At 38.5% G+C, this 18,174-nt stretch overlaps 1 protein-coding gene across 5 annotated transcripts in view; it reads left to right on the plus strand.

The window, feature by feature from the left end:
• Positions 1-18,174, plus strand: part of MAGI2 (membrane associated guanylate kinase, WW and PDZ domain containing 2) — a 741,411-nt gene that overhangs the window by 584,688 nt on the left and 138,549 nt on the right. For all 5 annotated transcript variants that reach the window (XM_082044483.1, XM_082044484.1, XM_082044485.1 and 2 more), the window contains exons 8-9: positions 6,850-6,971; positions 8,414-8,596. In XM_082044483.1, coding sequence (XP_081900609.1) covers positions 6,850-6,971; positions 8,414-8,596 — 305 coding nt within the window. The remainder of the gene's footprint in view (positions 1-6,849; positions 6,972-8,413; positions 8,597-18,174) is intronic.

An 18,174-nucleotide genomic window follows, 5' to 3' on the forward strand; every position in this document is an offset into this window, starting at 1 on the left:
ACACTAATTCTCAGTCATCAATACAGCTAACGTGTCCAAGTATATTCAGTATGTTTCAAATCAGTGGCTCAGGCATTCAGTCATTCTCTTTCTCCAGGGTCTGATTTCATGGTATCATTCCAGATGATACTTGTACAAAGATCATATTCATTAAAGAAATATTTTGTTTTCTATGTAAGGTATGGATATCCAGTGAGGTAAAGATATTATTAATCAATAAACAGAGCAAATCATAATAATTTTAGCTCAGCTAAGATCCTTTTCTGGGTCATCATTCCTTGCTGCAAATCCGATGTTCACACTTCTTGTACCAGAAGGCAGGTTATTTATACTTTTATATAAAATCTTAGGGATGCTGTGTTTTACTTGTACTTAAAAGTGCAGCTGAAAATAATATAAATTTCTATTTACACAGCACAATTCTTGCTTTCATTTTTTTTAGATTTTTTTTTTTGTCATGAAACAAGAAAAAAAAATTCTTACTCCTCTGTGTAAAGGGCAACAGAAAGCTTTTGTTTGAAGTACTGGGTAGAACCTGTTCTGGCCAGTTCTACATAAAATAAGTAAATCGGAGATAATATTTTCTCTGCTTTTTAGCTTAACACAGTGAATGAGACTTATACAAAGTGAATCTAGATGCAAAATTCTGATACCTGTTTAGAGTGGTCCATTCTCACTCTCTGAACAAAGTATATGGCAGAGGAGCGAGAAAGCTTCTCCCCATCACTGTGCAGACAGCATTTTGAAAGACTGAGAAAGACCTACCCATTAGTTCCTCCTATTAGAGAAAAGAGATCTTCAGAGAAGGTGGCCCCTGACCTAAAATCTTCATTTCAAATCCTGGCACTCAAGCAGTCAATTTATTCTAGTTGTTTCATATAGAATAGAAAATTTTAATTTATGCATCACATAATTCCCTTTGTCGCTCAAATCTGTGCCAACACTTTGACTGCAGGATCACCGTGGATAGATACTGGGGCTGCAGTTTTTCCAGACCTCAGGATATGCTACTATTAATACACAGAGGGTAGAGCTGGACATACAGCTCAAAAAAAGATCTGATATCTGGAGGGCTGGAAGATTAAGATTCCTTTTCCTTTACTTCTGTAACAGCAGCAGTTGTGGATGTTCATGCACCTTCCCTAGCCCTCCTGCAAAACAAATAAACAAATGAGAACCGTGTTTGGCCACTGCCCTGCTGATTCCTTCTGTCCCATTCTCCAAATGCAGTAGCACCTGCTCTGCTACTTTGTCCCCAGCTTGTTCCCTGCCCTCAGGTGGAAGAGCCAGCAGCCCCATCTGCTTTGCTACTCAGCCCAAATCAGCTTAGTCAGTCCAGATCCAAGCAAAAATATAAGTAAGGTTTTGAAGTCCCTATGTAATACTATTAATTTCCCCTCTGTCTTTATGCCTGAGTTCTACAATGTCCCCAAGTAGCTAGAGGCTGGAGTTCCTGTATCTCTTTGTACTTAACCCTCCCTGAATATTTCTGCACATGCAATTATGCAGCTGCTGGGTGTGAATAAGTCTTCTGCCCCGGTGGTTTTTAGTGTATTTTGGTGAGTAACAGGTGTTGTGCAATTTCGGTGTGTTAATCTCTTACTGAGACCCCACTTTGTTGTTAGCGTAGCCAAAGGCATTCTGGCACCGGTGAGGTTCACGCTTCACTGCAGTCAGAAAAGGAACAAGTATTTGTCTCCATTTTATGTCCATCCACAGGTAAACAGACACAAGGCACCAAGCCCAGATGTTATTATGTAATTACATACTTTAAGGCTGTTAGTGTCAAATTTATTAATCCTACCACAGCTAAGATTTGTGGAAAGATATATCAAACCTACTGCAGGCTCAGAGGTTTTAGAAGTAGAATGGATGTTCACAGGGTGGCATTAAAACTGCAGCCATGCTAAATTCATAAGGAGTTTTATAGTCAGTAAAATGTAGCTGTACTTTAATTTGCTGTCTGAGCTCAATAAGTTTGAAATAAAGATTGCTTTCCATTTTTCATGCTAAAAAGTGTCAGTTGCGCCTTTTTTATTACCAGTATTCAACAGCCGAGTTCATTTTTAACTAGATAACATCAGATTACAATAAACTCTCTTAATTATGTCATAAAAGTGAGTAAATCATGGAAAGTTAGGTTATGAAGTTTCTCACACTCAAGTCCAGTCCAACTTTACATGCAGGCCTTTAAAGCTGTCAGTGAAAGAAGGGCTTATACTCAGTTCACTGAAATATTTGTAGCCCATGGGAAGTTTCTAAGGATGAGCAATAAGGCAGAGTCAGGTTCACCAGCCATGCTCAGCTCCAGTATTCTGAGATGAGAGGAAAAGCTAAAAAAGAGGCAAAGAAAACCTCAAAGGTCTTGCTAGTGAAGTTAATAAAGACTAATCACAACATCCTTGCAAATTCTGTTAAAAAATAAGGTCTTCAGTATAAGTTCCTCTCTTAATCATGCATGAATGTAGGTGTGAAACGTTATTAAAATTTTCATTTGCCTTTTTATGCAGGCCCAGGCTTCATTTGTAAGGTGTAGACATTCGATATAAATGAGAAGTGTTTGCTATACATGGGTTGACTTTCATGCAATTTTCTCTTAATTTATAAACCAAGAACTAGCAGCATTTAGCTGTGCAGGGCTATGGAAAGAATGTGGTTATTAGAGTGCACTGGGTCTTTCAGCATTCTAATTGCCAAAAGATTATTTTCCCCTTTAAGGATGATTAACTACAACACGGAGCTCAATTTCCAGACATGGTGCCCTTAATAGAACAGGTATGTTAGCAGTACAGGTATTGTTCTGAAAAATATACCGCCTTCACATACAATTTCTGACAACACTCTCTTATTACTCAACTAGAAAACATTATTTCAGGTCTTTTTGTCACTATAATATATTATGAACTAGCAAATGTGAATGTAAAGAGGAGTTAGGCACTAACAAGTTATGCATCAGAATGTGCATCTTTTAGGCATGCTGATCCTCAGATTTACTTGGGTGGGTTATAAGCAACAATTTTAAAAGTTAGAGCCACAAACTACAAAAAAACCCATGCATTAATGTAGCTAAAGAGATAGATTAAGCTCCTTCTGCTGATGCATGTGCTTAGACCATTGTATCAGAGCTTGTTATCTTGGTCATCAACTAAAATTTGCATACTAGGCATTACTGCCCATAAATCTCCTTAGAATGTGTTTCAGCTGTCTTCAGCATGTCTAATGTGAAACTCCATCACAGAAACAACTTAGCCTGGCCACATTCAATGGCAAGATGGCAGAACGGTGCCAATGTCTTACAGGCTGGCTGGTGATGATGGTGCCTACTCATAACACAAGAGACAGTATTTCAACTTCACGGCTGAATGCAGCCCAGAACCAAATCCTGCCTCGAAGGGTTGTCCCTAGTTAGCATATGGTGAGCTAACAGCGGACAACAGCAGCAACTACCCCTTCTTCTCTGCAGAGGGAGATTCAGGGTTCCTAACATGAGAACGCAAACAAAAGGCAGCGTGATTCTTCTGTACAGCCACAATGGCATGAGAACAAATTAGCTGGATTCTCATTTTTTGATTAGGCTTTTATATTTCATATGCATTGCATAAAATAAAGGAAGAAAAGTGAAGATAAAAATGCCCACTGAATTAGATACTACAAGCAATTAGCAATACATTTTTGAATCACATCCAAAATCTATTTTAACCACAAAAGCACTTATTTGCAACCATCTCTAAAACTCACATTTGGCTTGTCTTATTAAGGCCTTGGTTAGTAATATCTAGTTTATATGCAGTTGAAGTAGCTAGATGAAAGGCTAGAATGTCCTTTCAAGGGAACTACTTAGCTTAATAACTTCTTTTTCAGGTAGCAATTTTTCTGATTTAGCCATGAAGCTGTATAGCACTTAAAATTGCCTGAAAGGGAGGTGTTTTGTGTCTCATCAGTCTGGGAGCATAAATCCAGTGTTACTGACTGATAAAAACAACTGATTATCAGTGTAATTTTCTTTTCTTTGACTCCTCTTGGACACAATATTTAATGTAGTTGCTTGAAATGGTTGGAATTCTCACATTGTGTTTTCAGGACTGCACACTACCATAAAACAGTCAAAATATGATAATAAGTTGGAGATAAGAATTATTAAAGTTACACCAACAACTTGAATACCTCTGCTAGTCTTCCTGTCTGATCTGCTAGGACAAAAGTCATTTTCAAGACAGCCGCTACTGAAGACATTTCTGTGTACATGGACTAAACCACAACTTAAACTCTGCATAGAAACTGTAGAGAGGCAGTGCATGACAGATTCTAGCTGTGATTTCAGTACCACAGGAATTGATGCTCCTTGAGCCATGGACACGTCCTATATTAGCTAAAATCCCATATTTTTTTATTATCACAGAACCACATCTATTATAAGTTGTAACTTAGGTTTGCAAGAGGTCTCCTGTGGCACTGAGATGTGCTCTGCAATTATAGCATGACACTGAGCACAGTTCAGGGTCCTGAATGCGAATCTGTGGTGTGATCTTGGGTATCCATTACATCTGCATGAGATGACACAAAGGCTATGGGAAACCTGCGCTCTTTTCGAAGGGCAGCTGAAGACCAGGGCAGGATACTTTAGAGCCTCTAAAATAAAACATGATATCTATCCTGAAGCAATTGATTCAACCCACTGTGTGGCAACCCTGTTTTTAACCTTATCAAATGCTAACATAAAACAAGCTGGATACTTTACCCTATATCTGCTATTGAACCTGTTTCATAATTTCACTTTTCTGCTTGTCAGAAGACTACAGATTCCAAATCTGAAATCTTGACATCTTTAATACATTACAGTATTCATTTCCAAATGTATTAATGAAATGTAATTATATATCAGAATTAATTCTGCTTGAATAAAAAGCTAAAACTCCTTTGGTCTTCTGTCATAGAAGACTCTCTCTGTCACTGGTCTTTCTGTAAAACCTTTTCTATGGATTCATTTTATTTGGTCACAGGGGATCAGAACCTTCCGTAGTATTTCACATGATGTTTCATCACTGTCTTTTCTAATAGCAGTACTGAAATACATCACATGATAGGTGGTAGCATGAAAATTAGCTTTTTCATGCTTATGTTAGTGATTCACAATTAGCCTGTTTAATGCATGTAAGTCCTGTCTTTCTCCATGTTTAATCAGTGAAGTTTGTCTCCCCTCCATCATACATTTCCAGGTTTGCATTAGACTGAGGTTCTGAAGACCTGTGATCTAACTAGAAAACAAAAGTCTAGGAAAGGAAAGCCTACAATCTTAAACAGCCCATCCAAAGAAGGAAAGAAAGAAAAAGGGCTTTCTCTGTCTGCACAATAGATTAGAATTTACAAGAAAACTATTATTGAAACTTTTAGGGTACCAGAGTAAATTAGCAGACACTTTAATGAGTTATAGCCATGTTAACAAAATAGCAATTCTAGGATTTATCACATGTACTTCCTCTCATTAAAACAAAGATTCTTTTATATGACTGGAAATCTTTTCATTGCATTAGCTCTGTCCACTAAATCCTAATTTTCCAAGTGTATTGCATTCCCATAGGACTTGCTGCCTTTCCTCTACCTGACTTCTCAATGGCAATTCCACTTTCTTTCTTTGAAGCAGTGGTAGGATCTGAATCCCAAGGGACCTGAAAAGTGCTTGACATGGCATAAAAGGTCATTTCCACGTCAACTGAAGGTGTCCAACACTTCTTGAGATCTCAGAGTTTCCAAAGTTCCCAGGTCATCTCTCCAAGGATTTAAAGCCCATGGTTGGGATTGGATTTCAGAACAACTCAATACATAGTAGCTCAGTGAGAACAAATAAAGAGTCACATTTGAAAACCTGCCCTTTTGCACATGTGTTTATTTCCCCAGAGTAACGTTTGCAGCATAAGCTGCTTTTCTCAGTTGTGGCCCTATCATGATCCTATTTTGGGGATTTGTTCAATGCAGCTTTTTAAACTGTTTTGCCTTCTCCAGATAATATAGGAAACATATCACAGGACAGGATTGTAGGATTACTCATTGATGATAAAATGTATGCTTTAAATTAAAGATTTAAAATCAAGAATATTATGATACTGTGTAGTTAAGATAGTTCCAAACACAATACAGAAAACTGATGGTGTAGTGACAGATGTACTTACTGATCTGTTGTAGAAAATGTAAAACATCAAGAAAAAAATGTGTACATTAACTTTTCTTATATTTCATATCTTTATCTATGTAGTTCTAATCTACCATCTGACTTAGTTTACACAACATCCAATTTTTCTCTACAGTTGAGCAGATATATAACATAGAACTAAAATGAAATCATGTTCATTTTATTTCCTACATTAGATGTATTTCTAAGCTATGATCATGAAATCGCTCTGTGTTCTAGGCTTTAACTTTTCTGTAAGCTATTAAGTAATTTCACTTATAGCTGATGGATAATAATGCACAAAACTGGTACAGATCCTCTGAATCAAGCACAGAACAACACTTGTGCTAAAGACATGAAAAACTGTCACTGTAGCATGCTTCAGCAGTACTGTTATTTAATATATAGTCCCATACATCAAAACCATTTGTCTGTAGCAGAGTTCAGCATATTGACACGATAGGACACTTCTCAGTGCTGTTCATAACACAATGCGCTAGATTGTCCATTTCTCATCCCCAGCAAAACTGTGTGGAGTACAAGGGACATGCTCAGGCCCATTGGGGATTCATAAGGGTTTTGCTCTCAAACCACATACCTAAATCACGTACAGCATCCTACTGTGAAAATGCTCATTTTCCCCAACTGAACCCAGTTTTTAATCAAAACCAAATTTTTTCCAGCCACATAAATAGAAGAACACAATTTGAAAACCCTGTCCTAGAAGCAAAAAGGAAGCTACAACAGCATAACATGCCCAACGCAGAACTTGGAACAAAGCCTATGCAGGCCCAAGGTTTCCGAGGTACAGTACCATGTCAGCTGTCTTAGTTAAGATGAAAGATCCTGCTCTCCTGTTTATGTGACAATGATTTTGTCATAGTCTGATTAAAAGAGTGTTGTTGCCAATTCTCACAATGTTATCACCAATCTCCTAGAATTTTCTTCCCTAAATGTCTGAGCTCGCAGAGTTGTGGGACTCATGAGCCACCTAAAATACTGTAACCCTCAGAGGAACAGAGAAAACACAGAAAAGTTGACCCTAGTATTTCCTAAAGGCTGAGAAACAGAAAGCACAATAAGAGCTCCAAGGTAATTTTCTAAATAAAATCGTAAACTCTATTCTTGGGAATGTACGACTCTTTCTTGAGCACCCGAGGTTGGCAACACTGAAATAATTAATTGTACTTTCTCTAAATTACCATTAATTGATGTTTGGTATGTTTCTAAGCTAGCTCATCTAGCAAGCATCAATTAAGTTAAAAGCCTCAAGCACTGTGTTGTAGGAGTTTACAAGAATACAGCCTCTCAGTAACATAAAAATTAATATGCTTAAAATGAGCTGTATAAGCAGCAAACAGTATTGGTAGAGACGAATAAACTTTAACGTAAGGTTCTAGCCAGAGAATGAGGCTTTTTCTCCTTTGTAACAGTACAAAGCTCCTCATCAACCTTACCTAGACCCAAATTCGCCCACCTGCGCCCTGTTCCCAAGAGATCCCGCAGCGTGAATGACCTGTCCCAGTGCCCCGCCGGGACGCGCAGGCTGCACGGTACGTCCTGCGCTGCCCACCAGCCCAGCCCCGCTGCGGTGGAAACCACAACCCGTGCACCTTCCTCCCACCCTTCGTCACCGAGCACAGCGCGGGAGAGATGCACGGGGAGCCCCTGCCACCCACACCCCACAGCGAGGCACGCGGAGAGGGGACGCGGAGGTTGCACAGCCCTTACGTCTGTCAGTTGCTGGATGCCAAAACCCCACGTGTTTGGAGAGAAAAGCTCACAAAGCTCACCTTATATTTAGCACTGCTTGTTAACAAATGGAATGAGATATTCAGGGGATATTTTCCTTGTTGCAGTTGGGGGGAAAATTATGGAGAATGTATGACTTTGTAGACAAAGCTGAATTTATAAGTTAGGAAAGAGGTTTTAAAATTACCTCACAGATCATTTTTATTGTTGTAATTATTTTAGCTACACAATATCCACTTCTAAATGTATTTCTAATATGAAAGAATATTTTTAACTCCCCACTTATGGATGATCTGCCATAGATAAGAAATACATTTTAAGTTTTGCATTAATACAAGAACTCGCAAATATCTTTTTCTGGAATGCCTGCACTCTTTATTTCCTTGGTTTTCATACACTGTCACCTGCTGTCAGCCAGTATTGTTATCTGCTGTCCCTGCTGTGTTGTAACTAGATCAGAACTTTTGTCTTTCTTGTTTGTGTTGACTGATGTAGAAAAACCACTCTTCACCCGTGATGCATCGCAGCTGAAGGGGACTTTCCTCAGCACAACACTTAAAAAAAGCAACATGGGCTTTGGATTTACCATCATTGGTGGGGATGAGCCGGATGAGTTTCTCCAGGTGAAGAGTGTAATTCCTGATGGGCCTGCAGCACAAGATGGGAAAATGGAAACAGGTAATTAAGATGGTTCCCTTTGTTCTTTTATATGAGAAGCAGAATGAGATATAGATTTCTGAGTCTCATTCTCTGCATAAATACATACATTTTTCCATATGATTTTTTGTGATAATGTGTAAAACAGCTGCTCTGTAAGAAAAGCTTGTCAGACTGAAATTTCTTGTAATTTTTCTTTTTAGTAATGCCAAGTAGGTTATTTTCAGAATATTTTAAGGGAAAAAGTTCTCTGCATTCTCCTACATGAAAATGGGATTGAATGTTCTTTAGTTTGTAGGCTGTTTACTCAAGAAGAGTCTGTGTAGAAAGAAGAGATAGGCAGAGAAAGCACAGACTACTAAGTGCAAATTTTTTTTTTAGAAAAGATGTTTTTGCAAAATAATCAGTCAAGTCCGCTACAACATTGTTCTCATTAGAACCATCAAGACAAGAGTTTTCAGTGTGGCATATGGACACATAGACATCTGTGACCTACTAAGAAAGAATCTGTGAAAACTAACGAAATAAAAGAAACTTCCTCTGAAGAGATTTAAAGCTGCTCTTAAGATCTGGACTACCACTGGAAATATTTTCAAATTCACAGATTGATCAAGATTGAAAACTGCCTTCTTAAAGGTTTTCAGGGTCACATCAGGTCTACATATAGATGAAACATTTTTGGATTAAGAAGAACCCAGTTTCCAAGCCAGTTATCATCTCCTGTAGGATAAGAAAATCAGAGAATAACAGAATAATCTCAGTTGGCAGGGTCATCCAGTTACCAGCCTCCTGTTCAAAGCAGGGCTAACTTTGTCATTGGATCAGATTGCTCAGGGCTTCATTCATGGGACTTCAGAAAGTGGGCTCCTGTCCCAATATTTAACCACTCTCATGGTGAAGTTTTTTGTTCTTTAGATCCAGCTGGGGTTTCCATTGGTGCAATTGGTTACCAGTGAGTGTAGCTGTGTATTCTGGCAGCCCTGTCACTGTGTACCATCTCATCCCAGCAGTCCTTGTTCCTCAGATAACAGTGAGGCTGCACGTTGGTACCGGGACGTGTGCATCATTTTTCCTTCCATTTCACATCGACTTTACAGAAGAAATGCTAGTTTGAGGTTTATGTTGTCTCTGCAGAAAACCAAGTTCGTGGTGGCCAGATTCACTGTGACAGTAAAAAGATTTCCTGGCCTGTGACAGATCACTGTGGATGGACCACAGCAGCAGAGCAGGATCCTTTTAGTGTGTCACAGTACAGGAGGCAGACACATAAACACTCGAGTACAAATAATGTGGATAGAATAGTGCCAAGTGATTCTTCTAGAAATTTCCTTTCATCTTTCATTTATTGCAGCAAAGGAATGGCCTGGACTATCGTTATGTCAGAATAAATCACCCTGAACACTAGTTTATTGTGTAGGACTCTCCAGGACTTCAGAAATAGGAAGTGTGAAGGTTGTGAGAAGCATTATTTAAAATGAACAAACAAACAAACAAGCAGTTTGCCTCAAGTCTTATATTACAGGCAGCATGATATTACTGATATAAAACAGATAACCTATATAAAAAAAGTATAATGTAATAAATAAGTAGAATATAGATTGTTGGCATTGGTTTTATAAGAAAAAAAATAGCCTATCAGCTTTTTAATTCTCAGTTCTTGTTGCCATTTTAACTTACTGCAATTTGGTTCCCAAAGGCAAAATTAAATTAGCTGATTAAGTGAACAAAGGATACAACAGACTTCCTGAAGTTCAGGAGATTTTTAGTAACATAAACTTCAGTTCTCCTTGTAATTTCATATTACCTAATACACTGTATGAGAAATTTTCCTTGTTTGTCATGGTTTAGCGTTCTCAGATCCAGCATTCAAATACAGTTACTTGCTAATCCATTTAAAGTGTGGGCTGGTTATTGGTGAACTTGTTCATATGCAGTTATTTTATCTCAAAAATGTAATATCCTTGCAACTTACTTAAACTTTGATGCTGAAATTAAATATGAGTGTCAAAATATGATTGGTGGTGAGTATTGTAGGCATGGATTGTGATGAGAATATATAGGAAAAATGTGCTTTAAAATGCATAGAAATAACTGGGTTTTTTTCTGAGGTAATTAATTCAACTATATTAAGAATGCAAGACAGAAATGTACATTCAAATATGTAATCACTCTATAATTATGTGAGCCTGATATGTACAGAATAACATCTCAGAATAAATTCTGGCCTCAAATGCCTTCATTTTTGAGAAGAGCGGCAGAGTTCTGATGTAAAGTAATTGGAGAATCTGAGGCTCATTATTGTGGCATCTAACATGGTTTCTATGAATATTTGAACTGATTGCTAAAAATGATAATGTTAAACTGAAAAAAAAAGATATTTAAGGTCAGAATATTTATAAAAATACTGATCAGCAAAGTGCTAGTGCTTGTATTTCCTGATTCCCAAGATTTTTCACACTTCCTGAAGTAAGATTTCTCTCCCTATTCAGCTATATTACAATCTAATCAACTGGAGATTCAACAATAGCGTTTTTTCATAAAGCTGTTAAAATCTTATGTTTTAAAATTATTTGAAATTACATACATAGCTTTTTTCTGTTAGGTAGGCATCACTGGATGATGAATAGGGCTTTAAAAATAGATTTTATGTATACTTTTGACACAAACTGTGTGTTGTTGTGCAATTTATGCGCATTCCAGCTCTGATCACAGTCATCGGAGGCTTTGACAAATGATCAAAAAAATATGGTGGCAGTAGGACATCATAGTAGAAAACCTGAGGACAGTGGCACTATGATCTGTGAAGCAACCTGGGTGTAACAGATCACCACAGGTACTGTTGCTCCCAGCTGTCATACAACTCTGAAGTTTTTCCTTTGCAAGGCTGGTACTTGTTTTTTGCCAAGTGGTAAACAAAATCCTGGTGTTTCAGACCTGCAACAGATATGAGGAAAAAGGAAGAAAAGGCACCATCACCTTCATCTCACCTGATCTTGGCCATAGGCTGAAGAGACCAATGCTGTATTTTATCCTAACTGTTAAAGAAGCAAGATCATAGAGAAATAATATTGTATCTTGGGTTTACTTCTCCACCCAAAATCTAATTTAGGGGTCAGGTACAAATGCTATTCAAAGAGAAGGGTGAATCTATATAAGATGTTATTGTCACCCTTTAACATGATTGCAACACAGTGATTTCACTTGTAGGTTTCAAAATGAAACAATTTTGGATTTCATCCCGTGGAACATGGAAGCAGCTGCCCAACAGTGACTTGGTATCACTGTGATGCTGTGAAACAATTAAAGCAGTGAGGCAAACTGAGTACACTGAGATGCAACAAGAGATATCTGAAGTCCTGCTGATCTAACACCACCACTCAGAGCCAAGTGCTGGGCCTTAAGAGCTAGCTATAATTGTCCCAGACCCACAGCAAACCTCACAAGCAGACTCAGAGGAACCACATCTCAGTGGATGAGTCGAAAACAGCCAAAATTACATTCCTGATCCCATTTGCCAGATGTTTCAGAATTCCTAAGGGTTATTATGCCCGCGTGTAAATCTAGCATCTGTGAACTAATGGCTGTTAATAATACTGCAAATGCCTTTCTAGGACATGTTTTAGCATTTGGAGCTCAATCTAGCTGCTGGATATGAACATTACACTCCACAGCATCTCTGTCTACCTCAAGACAGCCTAGGAACTGATGCCACATTCCTTCCTGAGAGGTTACATTGCTTAGTCTTGTCTGAAGCCTCACACACTGTCTGCATTTAAGAGGCCCCTGTATCCCATTAAAATGCTGAGTGAACGTCACTGGTAAAAGACTGCATCTACATGAAAAGATTTTTATACAGTGAGTGATTGTGAATGACTGCTGTTCTAAGGCAAACAAAGATTTAGGCCTGCGGCTGAGTCAGATAAAAGCTCAAGCTGTGAAGGAAAAAACTTTTCTACAGTTCTCAAGGTTATTCAACAAACTAGATAAACCTGAAACACTCCCACATAATCAAGCTCGGGAAAGATTCTCACTCTCTGTATTCCAGCAAGTTCCAGTTCCTTTGGTGAAAGTTTCCAGGAAACAGCTCAAAGACATGGTGCACAAATGATTAATGGAGTCTGCTGATGACCCTTCTGACTGATGAATAGCTGTGGTCATTGCAGGTTGAACTTCCCAGAAACATATCCATCTGTGGTAAACTGTCATAGCTCAACAGTGTGAATCAAGAAGTGAGGAAAATGCTCTTCCATTTAATCAGCCATGCATATATTTGGCCAGCTCCAAGATGCTAAATCATCTGTTAACAATGCAGACTTGAGCTCTTTTAGATTCTGTTGTCTTAGGAATGGTAGCTTCACTATATTAACCTATTCTAGAGATAAAAATGCATAAATGTAAGATAAGTTTCAGCTAACAAATATAGATGTCCACAAGACAGATGCCTACACCTACAATATGAGTAGACATCTGCCACTTCTAGATGACTGTATTAGGATGAAGCCTAGAGACTAGAGTCTACAGATCAGTCCCACATCGACCACTCAGAATTTCTACTGCACCTGAGAGGTCTCCAAGGGGAGTGAGCCAGCTGTTAGAAATACTGCAAGAAGTGACCCATGGCCTTGCTACTCTCTGTGGGCCTACCATCAAGACCCATAACAATCTTCTATGCATGATGAATTTTTCATGAAACTGTTAGTCTAAATGTAAGCAAATTGGAGAGATTGCACACTTGTTGATCTACAAAGTCATAAATGTTGTTATTCACTTGAATAAGAAAAAACTAAAGCCATTTATCAGGTGGCTGACCCTAGAATGTCACTAAGCTTAGGGAATAATTATCTAGTCATCATTCCTGCGTATTTTTGCACAGTAAGGCTAATATCTCACAACCTCTGTAAAAAGTAGAGTACTTAAGTCAGGAGGAACCAAGGACATCTGCAAAAGGATGCATTTTTACAAGTTCAATTAGATTCTTATTAATAGTTTGTTTACTGTTTTTCCATTGTCAGTTCAGATGAACAAACCATTATCTCACCTAATGTCAGACCAGATGAGATGCAAGCTGTCCAGTATCAGCAACACCAGAAAAAGTAAACTCTGTGCACAAGGAATGCCTTCAAACAGAAGAAGCAAATATGTTAAAATTTAAAAACAAAACTGAAGGAGGGGAGATTCAGGCTGGACATGAGGAATAAATTTTTTTACAAAGAAGATGGTGAAACACTGGAACAAGTTGCCCAGTAAGGTGGTAGATGCCTCATCCCTAGAGACATCCAAGGCCAAGGTGGATGGGGCTCTGAGCAACCTGATCTAGTTGAAGGTGACCCTGCCTATTGCAGGGGGCTTGGACTAGATGACCTTTGAACGTCACTTCCAAGCCAAACTACTCTATCATTCTACGATAATGCTACTTGTTGGACTGCTGAGGAAGGAGTATCTTTTCATTATCCTTATGCATCTTCGGGCTAAAACACTCTTTTAATATATGCCAAGGTTTCAACAAGTATCAATCTTGCATCTGCAAGCTTATGCCACATGGCAGTTTCTGTGAGAGCAGAGCAACATACTTAAAACCAGCTTGTGTTACCAAACTCCCTTAATACACTTTCTCTGTTTGGAAGCAAGGATGTTTCACTGCAGAGAAGGACCCGGACTTCTGGTCACAACAGGCTGACCATAAGTCAACAATGTGCCCTGTTTGGCCAAGAAGGCCAAAAGTATCATGTGGTGCATTAAGAAAAGTGCGACCAGCAGGTCGAGGAAGGTTCTCCTCCCCCTCTACTCTGCCCTGATGAGGCTGCATCTGGAGTACTGTGTCCAGTTCTGGGGTCCCCAGTTTAAGAAGAACAAGGAATTACTGGAGGGAGTCCAGCAGCAGGCTACAAAGATCTGCAGGTCTGGAGCATCTTTCTTATGAGGAGAGACTGAGAGAGCTGGGTCTGTTTAGCCTGGAGAAGAGAAGGCTGAGAGGGGATCTCATCAATGTTTATAAATATCTCTATTGTGGATGTCAAGAGGATGAGACAAGACTCCTTTCAGTGGTGCCCAGCAATAAGGTGAGGGGCAACGGGCACAGACTGAAGCACAGGAGATTCCATCTGAGTATGAGGAGAAACTTTGAGGGTGCCAGAGCCCTGGAACAGGCTGCCCAGAGAGGTTGTGGAGTCTCCTTCTCTGGAGACATTCAAAACCCACCTGGACACATTCCTGTGCAACCTGCTCTAGGTGAACCTGCTTTAGCAAGGGAGTTGGACTAGATGATCTCCAGAGGTCTCTTCGAACCCCAGCCATTCTGTGATCTGAACCCGCAGTGGTCTTCGTCTCCCCGTTTCAGTCTAGCTCAGACTGAAGATTGGTCTCTCTTCAGGTGTTGCTATGAATCCCATGGAGTAAAGAGAAGGAAAATTAACTGTCTGGAAAATAACTAACACAAATAAGAAAAAATATTTCAGTCATCATGGAGAGGGAGAATTTCTCCCATTAGTATTATCCTAGTCAGCGTGGAATTGTGTTATGTTTACTGCTTGTGTTCCTACTCCCATCAGTACAAGCAGCTGAGGAAACAGTGCAAAACACAGCAGAAACAGTATATTTGCATCAGGTACAACCAAAATCATTACATTCTCTGTTCAGCCATGACACCTACAGTTCCTTTCACCAGTGACACTGGTTACATTTTCCTTTTTGTGAGCCAAACCAGGAGTAACCATCAGATAAAACCTTAACCTAGATTTCTAAAACCAGTCTTCTTCATTTCACAATTTAATTTGGCTTTCCAAGGAGAGGAGATTGAGAGGGCATTGAGACTGGAATTGCAGTGTGAATGCTGTGGTCTTTGTACCTACATGAAAATGGAGCTAATGAATGCCCCGCTAGTTCATAGCTGAGATGAATCGCCATCTAGGAGCTGCACTTGACTTTGTTTGTTTGTTTGTCCAGTACGCAGCATCCATTCATTCAGTCGTCTTTATATTTCTCGCCATAAAAGCCTCCATATCTCATGTAAATAATGCCAAAACTGTTTAAGAGGTGTATGGGTAAAATTAACCCTGAGATTGAGAATCTCCCCAAGGTAGACTGATGCAGTGTTGCTAGTCCTCACAATTTTATCCTGAATCTCTATGTAACCAGAATTCTTTAGAGCTCAACTTTTTTTTTAAGGGTGACTAGGTGTGAATCTTGGGTTAAATTTTACAAGGTAAAAGTTTATATTTCTCTCGTTACAGAGGAAAGCTCTGAAGTATCACCATATTATACTTAAGAGGTTTCAAACAGAAAACAAAGAAAAAATGCCAATTTTACTGTTTATTTTTTGTCATGTATTGTGGCTGTCACTTTAGCTGGGGGAAGGGATATGGCTTGTGGTTTTGAATGCTTGATGGTGACAGTAAAAATAATGCTTACATTTTAGGAATATTGATATCAATGAAGAATATGGTAACAGAAAGATATTATTTTTCAGTCTCCCTTTCCTATTTTAAAGTATGCAATTTATTGAATTCTGCATGTAAATACGTAAACCAGAAGATAGCACTTAGGTTGCTAGAAATTTTTATTACTTGTGGGTTCTTTTCTAATATTAATATATCATTCTGTTTGTTAATTTGTTTTTATTGCTTTCACATAAAACAAACTTGCTACAGTGGTCACAGTAATATCTGTAAATTGCTTTTTACATTAACCAAAGACCTGGGAAAAGTGTCCATTTCTGTCAAAAAGGTACTGAACTCTAATCTTAATGAGATTCCTATTTTAGTGTTTTCTTCATATTTTTATTCTTTCGGTATTCACTAGATTGTTAGGTACTCATTGAATGATAACCAGGACAGAGATGAGCCTAGACTAAAAAATTTGTATGAATATTTTGCATACTACACTCTGTTGCTGTCTGCATCTGAGGTCTTTGTTTTGTCGGATTTCTTAGTTGGTTGGTGTGATATTCAATAGCCTTGTGTTCTCCCCAAGGTGCAGAAAATCCATATGTTGCTATCTGTTCTGCCTGATCTGGAGTTAGCGCTTGAGTCCATGTTGCCTATCTATCAAGCTACTGAGCATTCATTAAGCACTGCATACAAATCTTTCCTGTTAAAACCATTTCACTTTGCATAAATATTCCTCGAGGTATGAAGAGAGCTATTGATTCTTTATAGCCCTGTCACTTGGCTGTTCCCTTGCAGTCTTCAATTAAAATTATTTACACAAACTGGAGGTGCAGTTACAGCATGGCATCTAACTTGGATTTCAAAATGCTTCTGAAAATGAACACTATTAGGAATGTCTTGTTTTCACCTCACACTCTGTCTTACTTCGTGGGATGATTCCATTTCTGCATTACTAGTACAAATGTGACTCTGGTTTCTGACTCCATATCTTGGATTTTAGCCCTGAAGTTTGCCATAATTTAGAAATTTTGGGAAGTTTTACGGTTAGTAGCTTAATTCATGGTGTTTCAAAGCATCACATCAAGGAACATAGATCCCCAAATATGGTGTCAATAAGGAGGAAAAAAATGCCTGCAGCACAAAACTGAGTCTACCAAGGTTTGGGGTGTAATTCAGTTGCACAAACATAGCTGTCCAGTGCCATTAAAAGTGCCCTTCCAGGCAGCAGTCTTTTCTAAGTCCTGTGTCATATCTGCAAGTCCCATCTGAACATCTCACATGCCCAAGGCTGTTGTAAATGACATTGGATGCCTATTTAAACAACCACATCAGTCCTTCAATGCCTTACAAGAATTGTGTGCTAATAGACTCCTTTTATTTTCCTCATCCTCCATTACAGCAAGCAGTGACTGATTCATCACTGTAATAATAACCCTTTTCTGACAATTTTATGGATAAGTGTTTCCCTTAGCCTAATTCAAAGCTCACGCTTGTGGTTTTGTGAACACTTAAAAGAAACAGCAAAAACCCTTTTAAACTTAATAGGCTTAATTTTCTCTCATTTAGCCATTCGAACAACAACATTATACGAAGTCTGATGGTTGAGTTCAAATGTATACTGATGATTATAAATTCTTTTTCATCTCCAACACTTATAATATTTTTGTTCAGATATTATTGGTGCCCATAAAATACATACAAATATTAGGATTAAATAACATATGTCACTTGTTCTCTTTCCTATAGTGACTCTTCTTCAGAAGACTTTCATTTTGCTTTGATAAAATATATATACATGGGAGAAAACTCATAGTGTACATGGTTTGTGGCACTTATTTCATTTTTAAATAAATTCACATTTGTTGATGCGATATTTTGGACTACGTTTGTGAGTCCCAAGAATTATAATATTAGCTTGCTACTTGCAACAGCAAAACATTGGACATGTAAATAGGTGAAATCCCAGGTTATATAAGTGTGCCACATAGTCTTCTGCAGGAGAGAGTGTATAAGCTAATCTGCCTACATATAGTAAATTAATTCTGATGGCTAAGCCATTAGAGCAGCTCTTCCAGCACTCACCGTAGAAAGCAGAACACATTTCATTACAGGTGGCTGAGGTCTGACCATGTCCAGCCAGACTAGATTCCACATGTACAGTACTTACTGTCTTTTTAACCAACTGGTTCACCTTTGACCAGATTTTCACTGCAG

This window comes from Streptopelia decaocto, assembly GCF_964273445.1.
Source record: "Streptopelia decaocto genome assembly, chromosome: 1".
NCBI lineage: Eukaryota > Metazoa > Chordata > Aves > Columbiformes > Columbidae > Streptopelia > Streptopelia decaocto.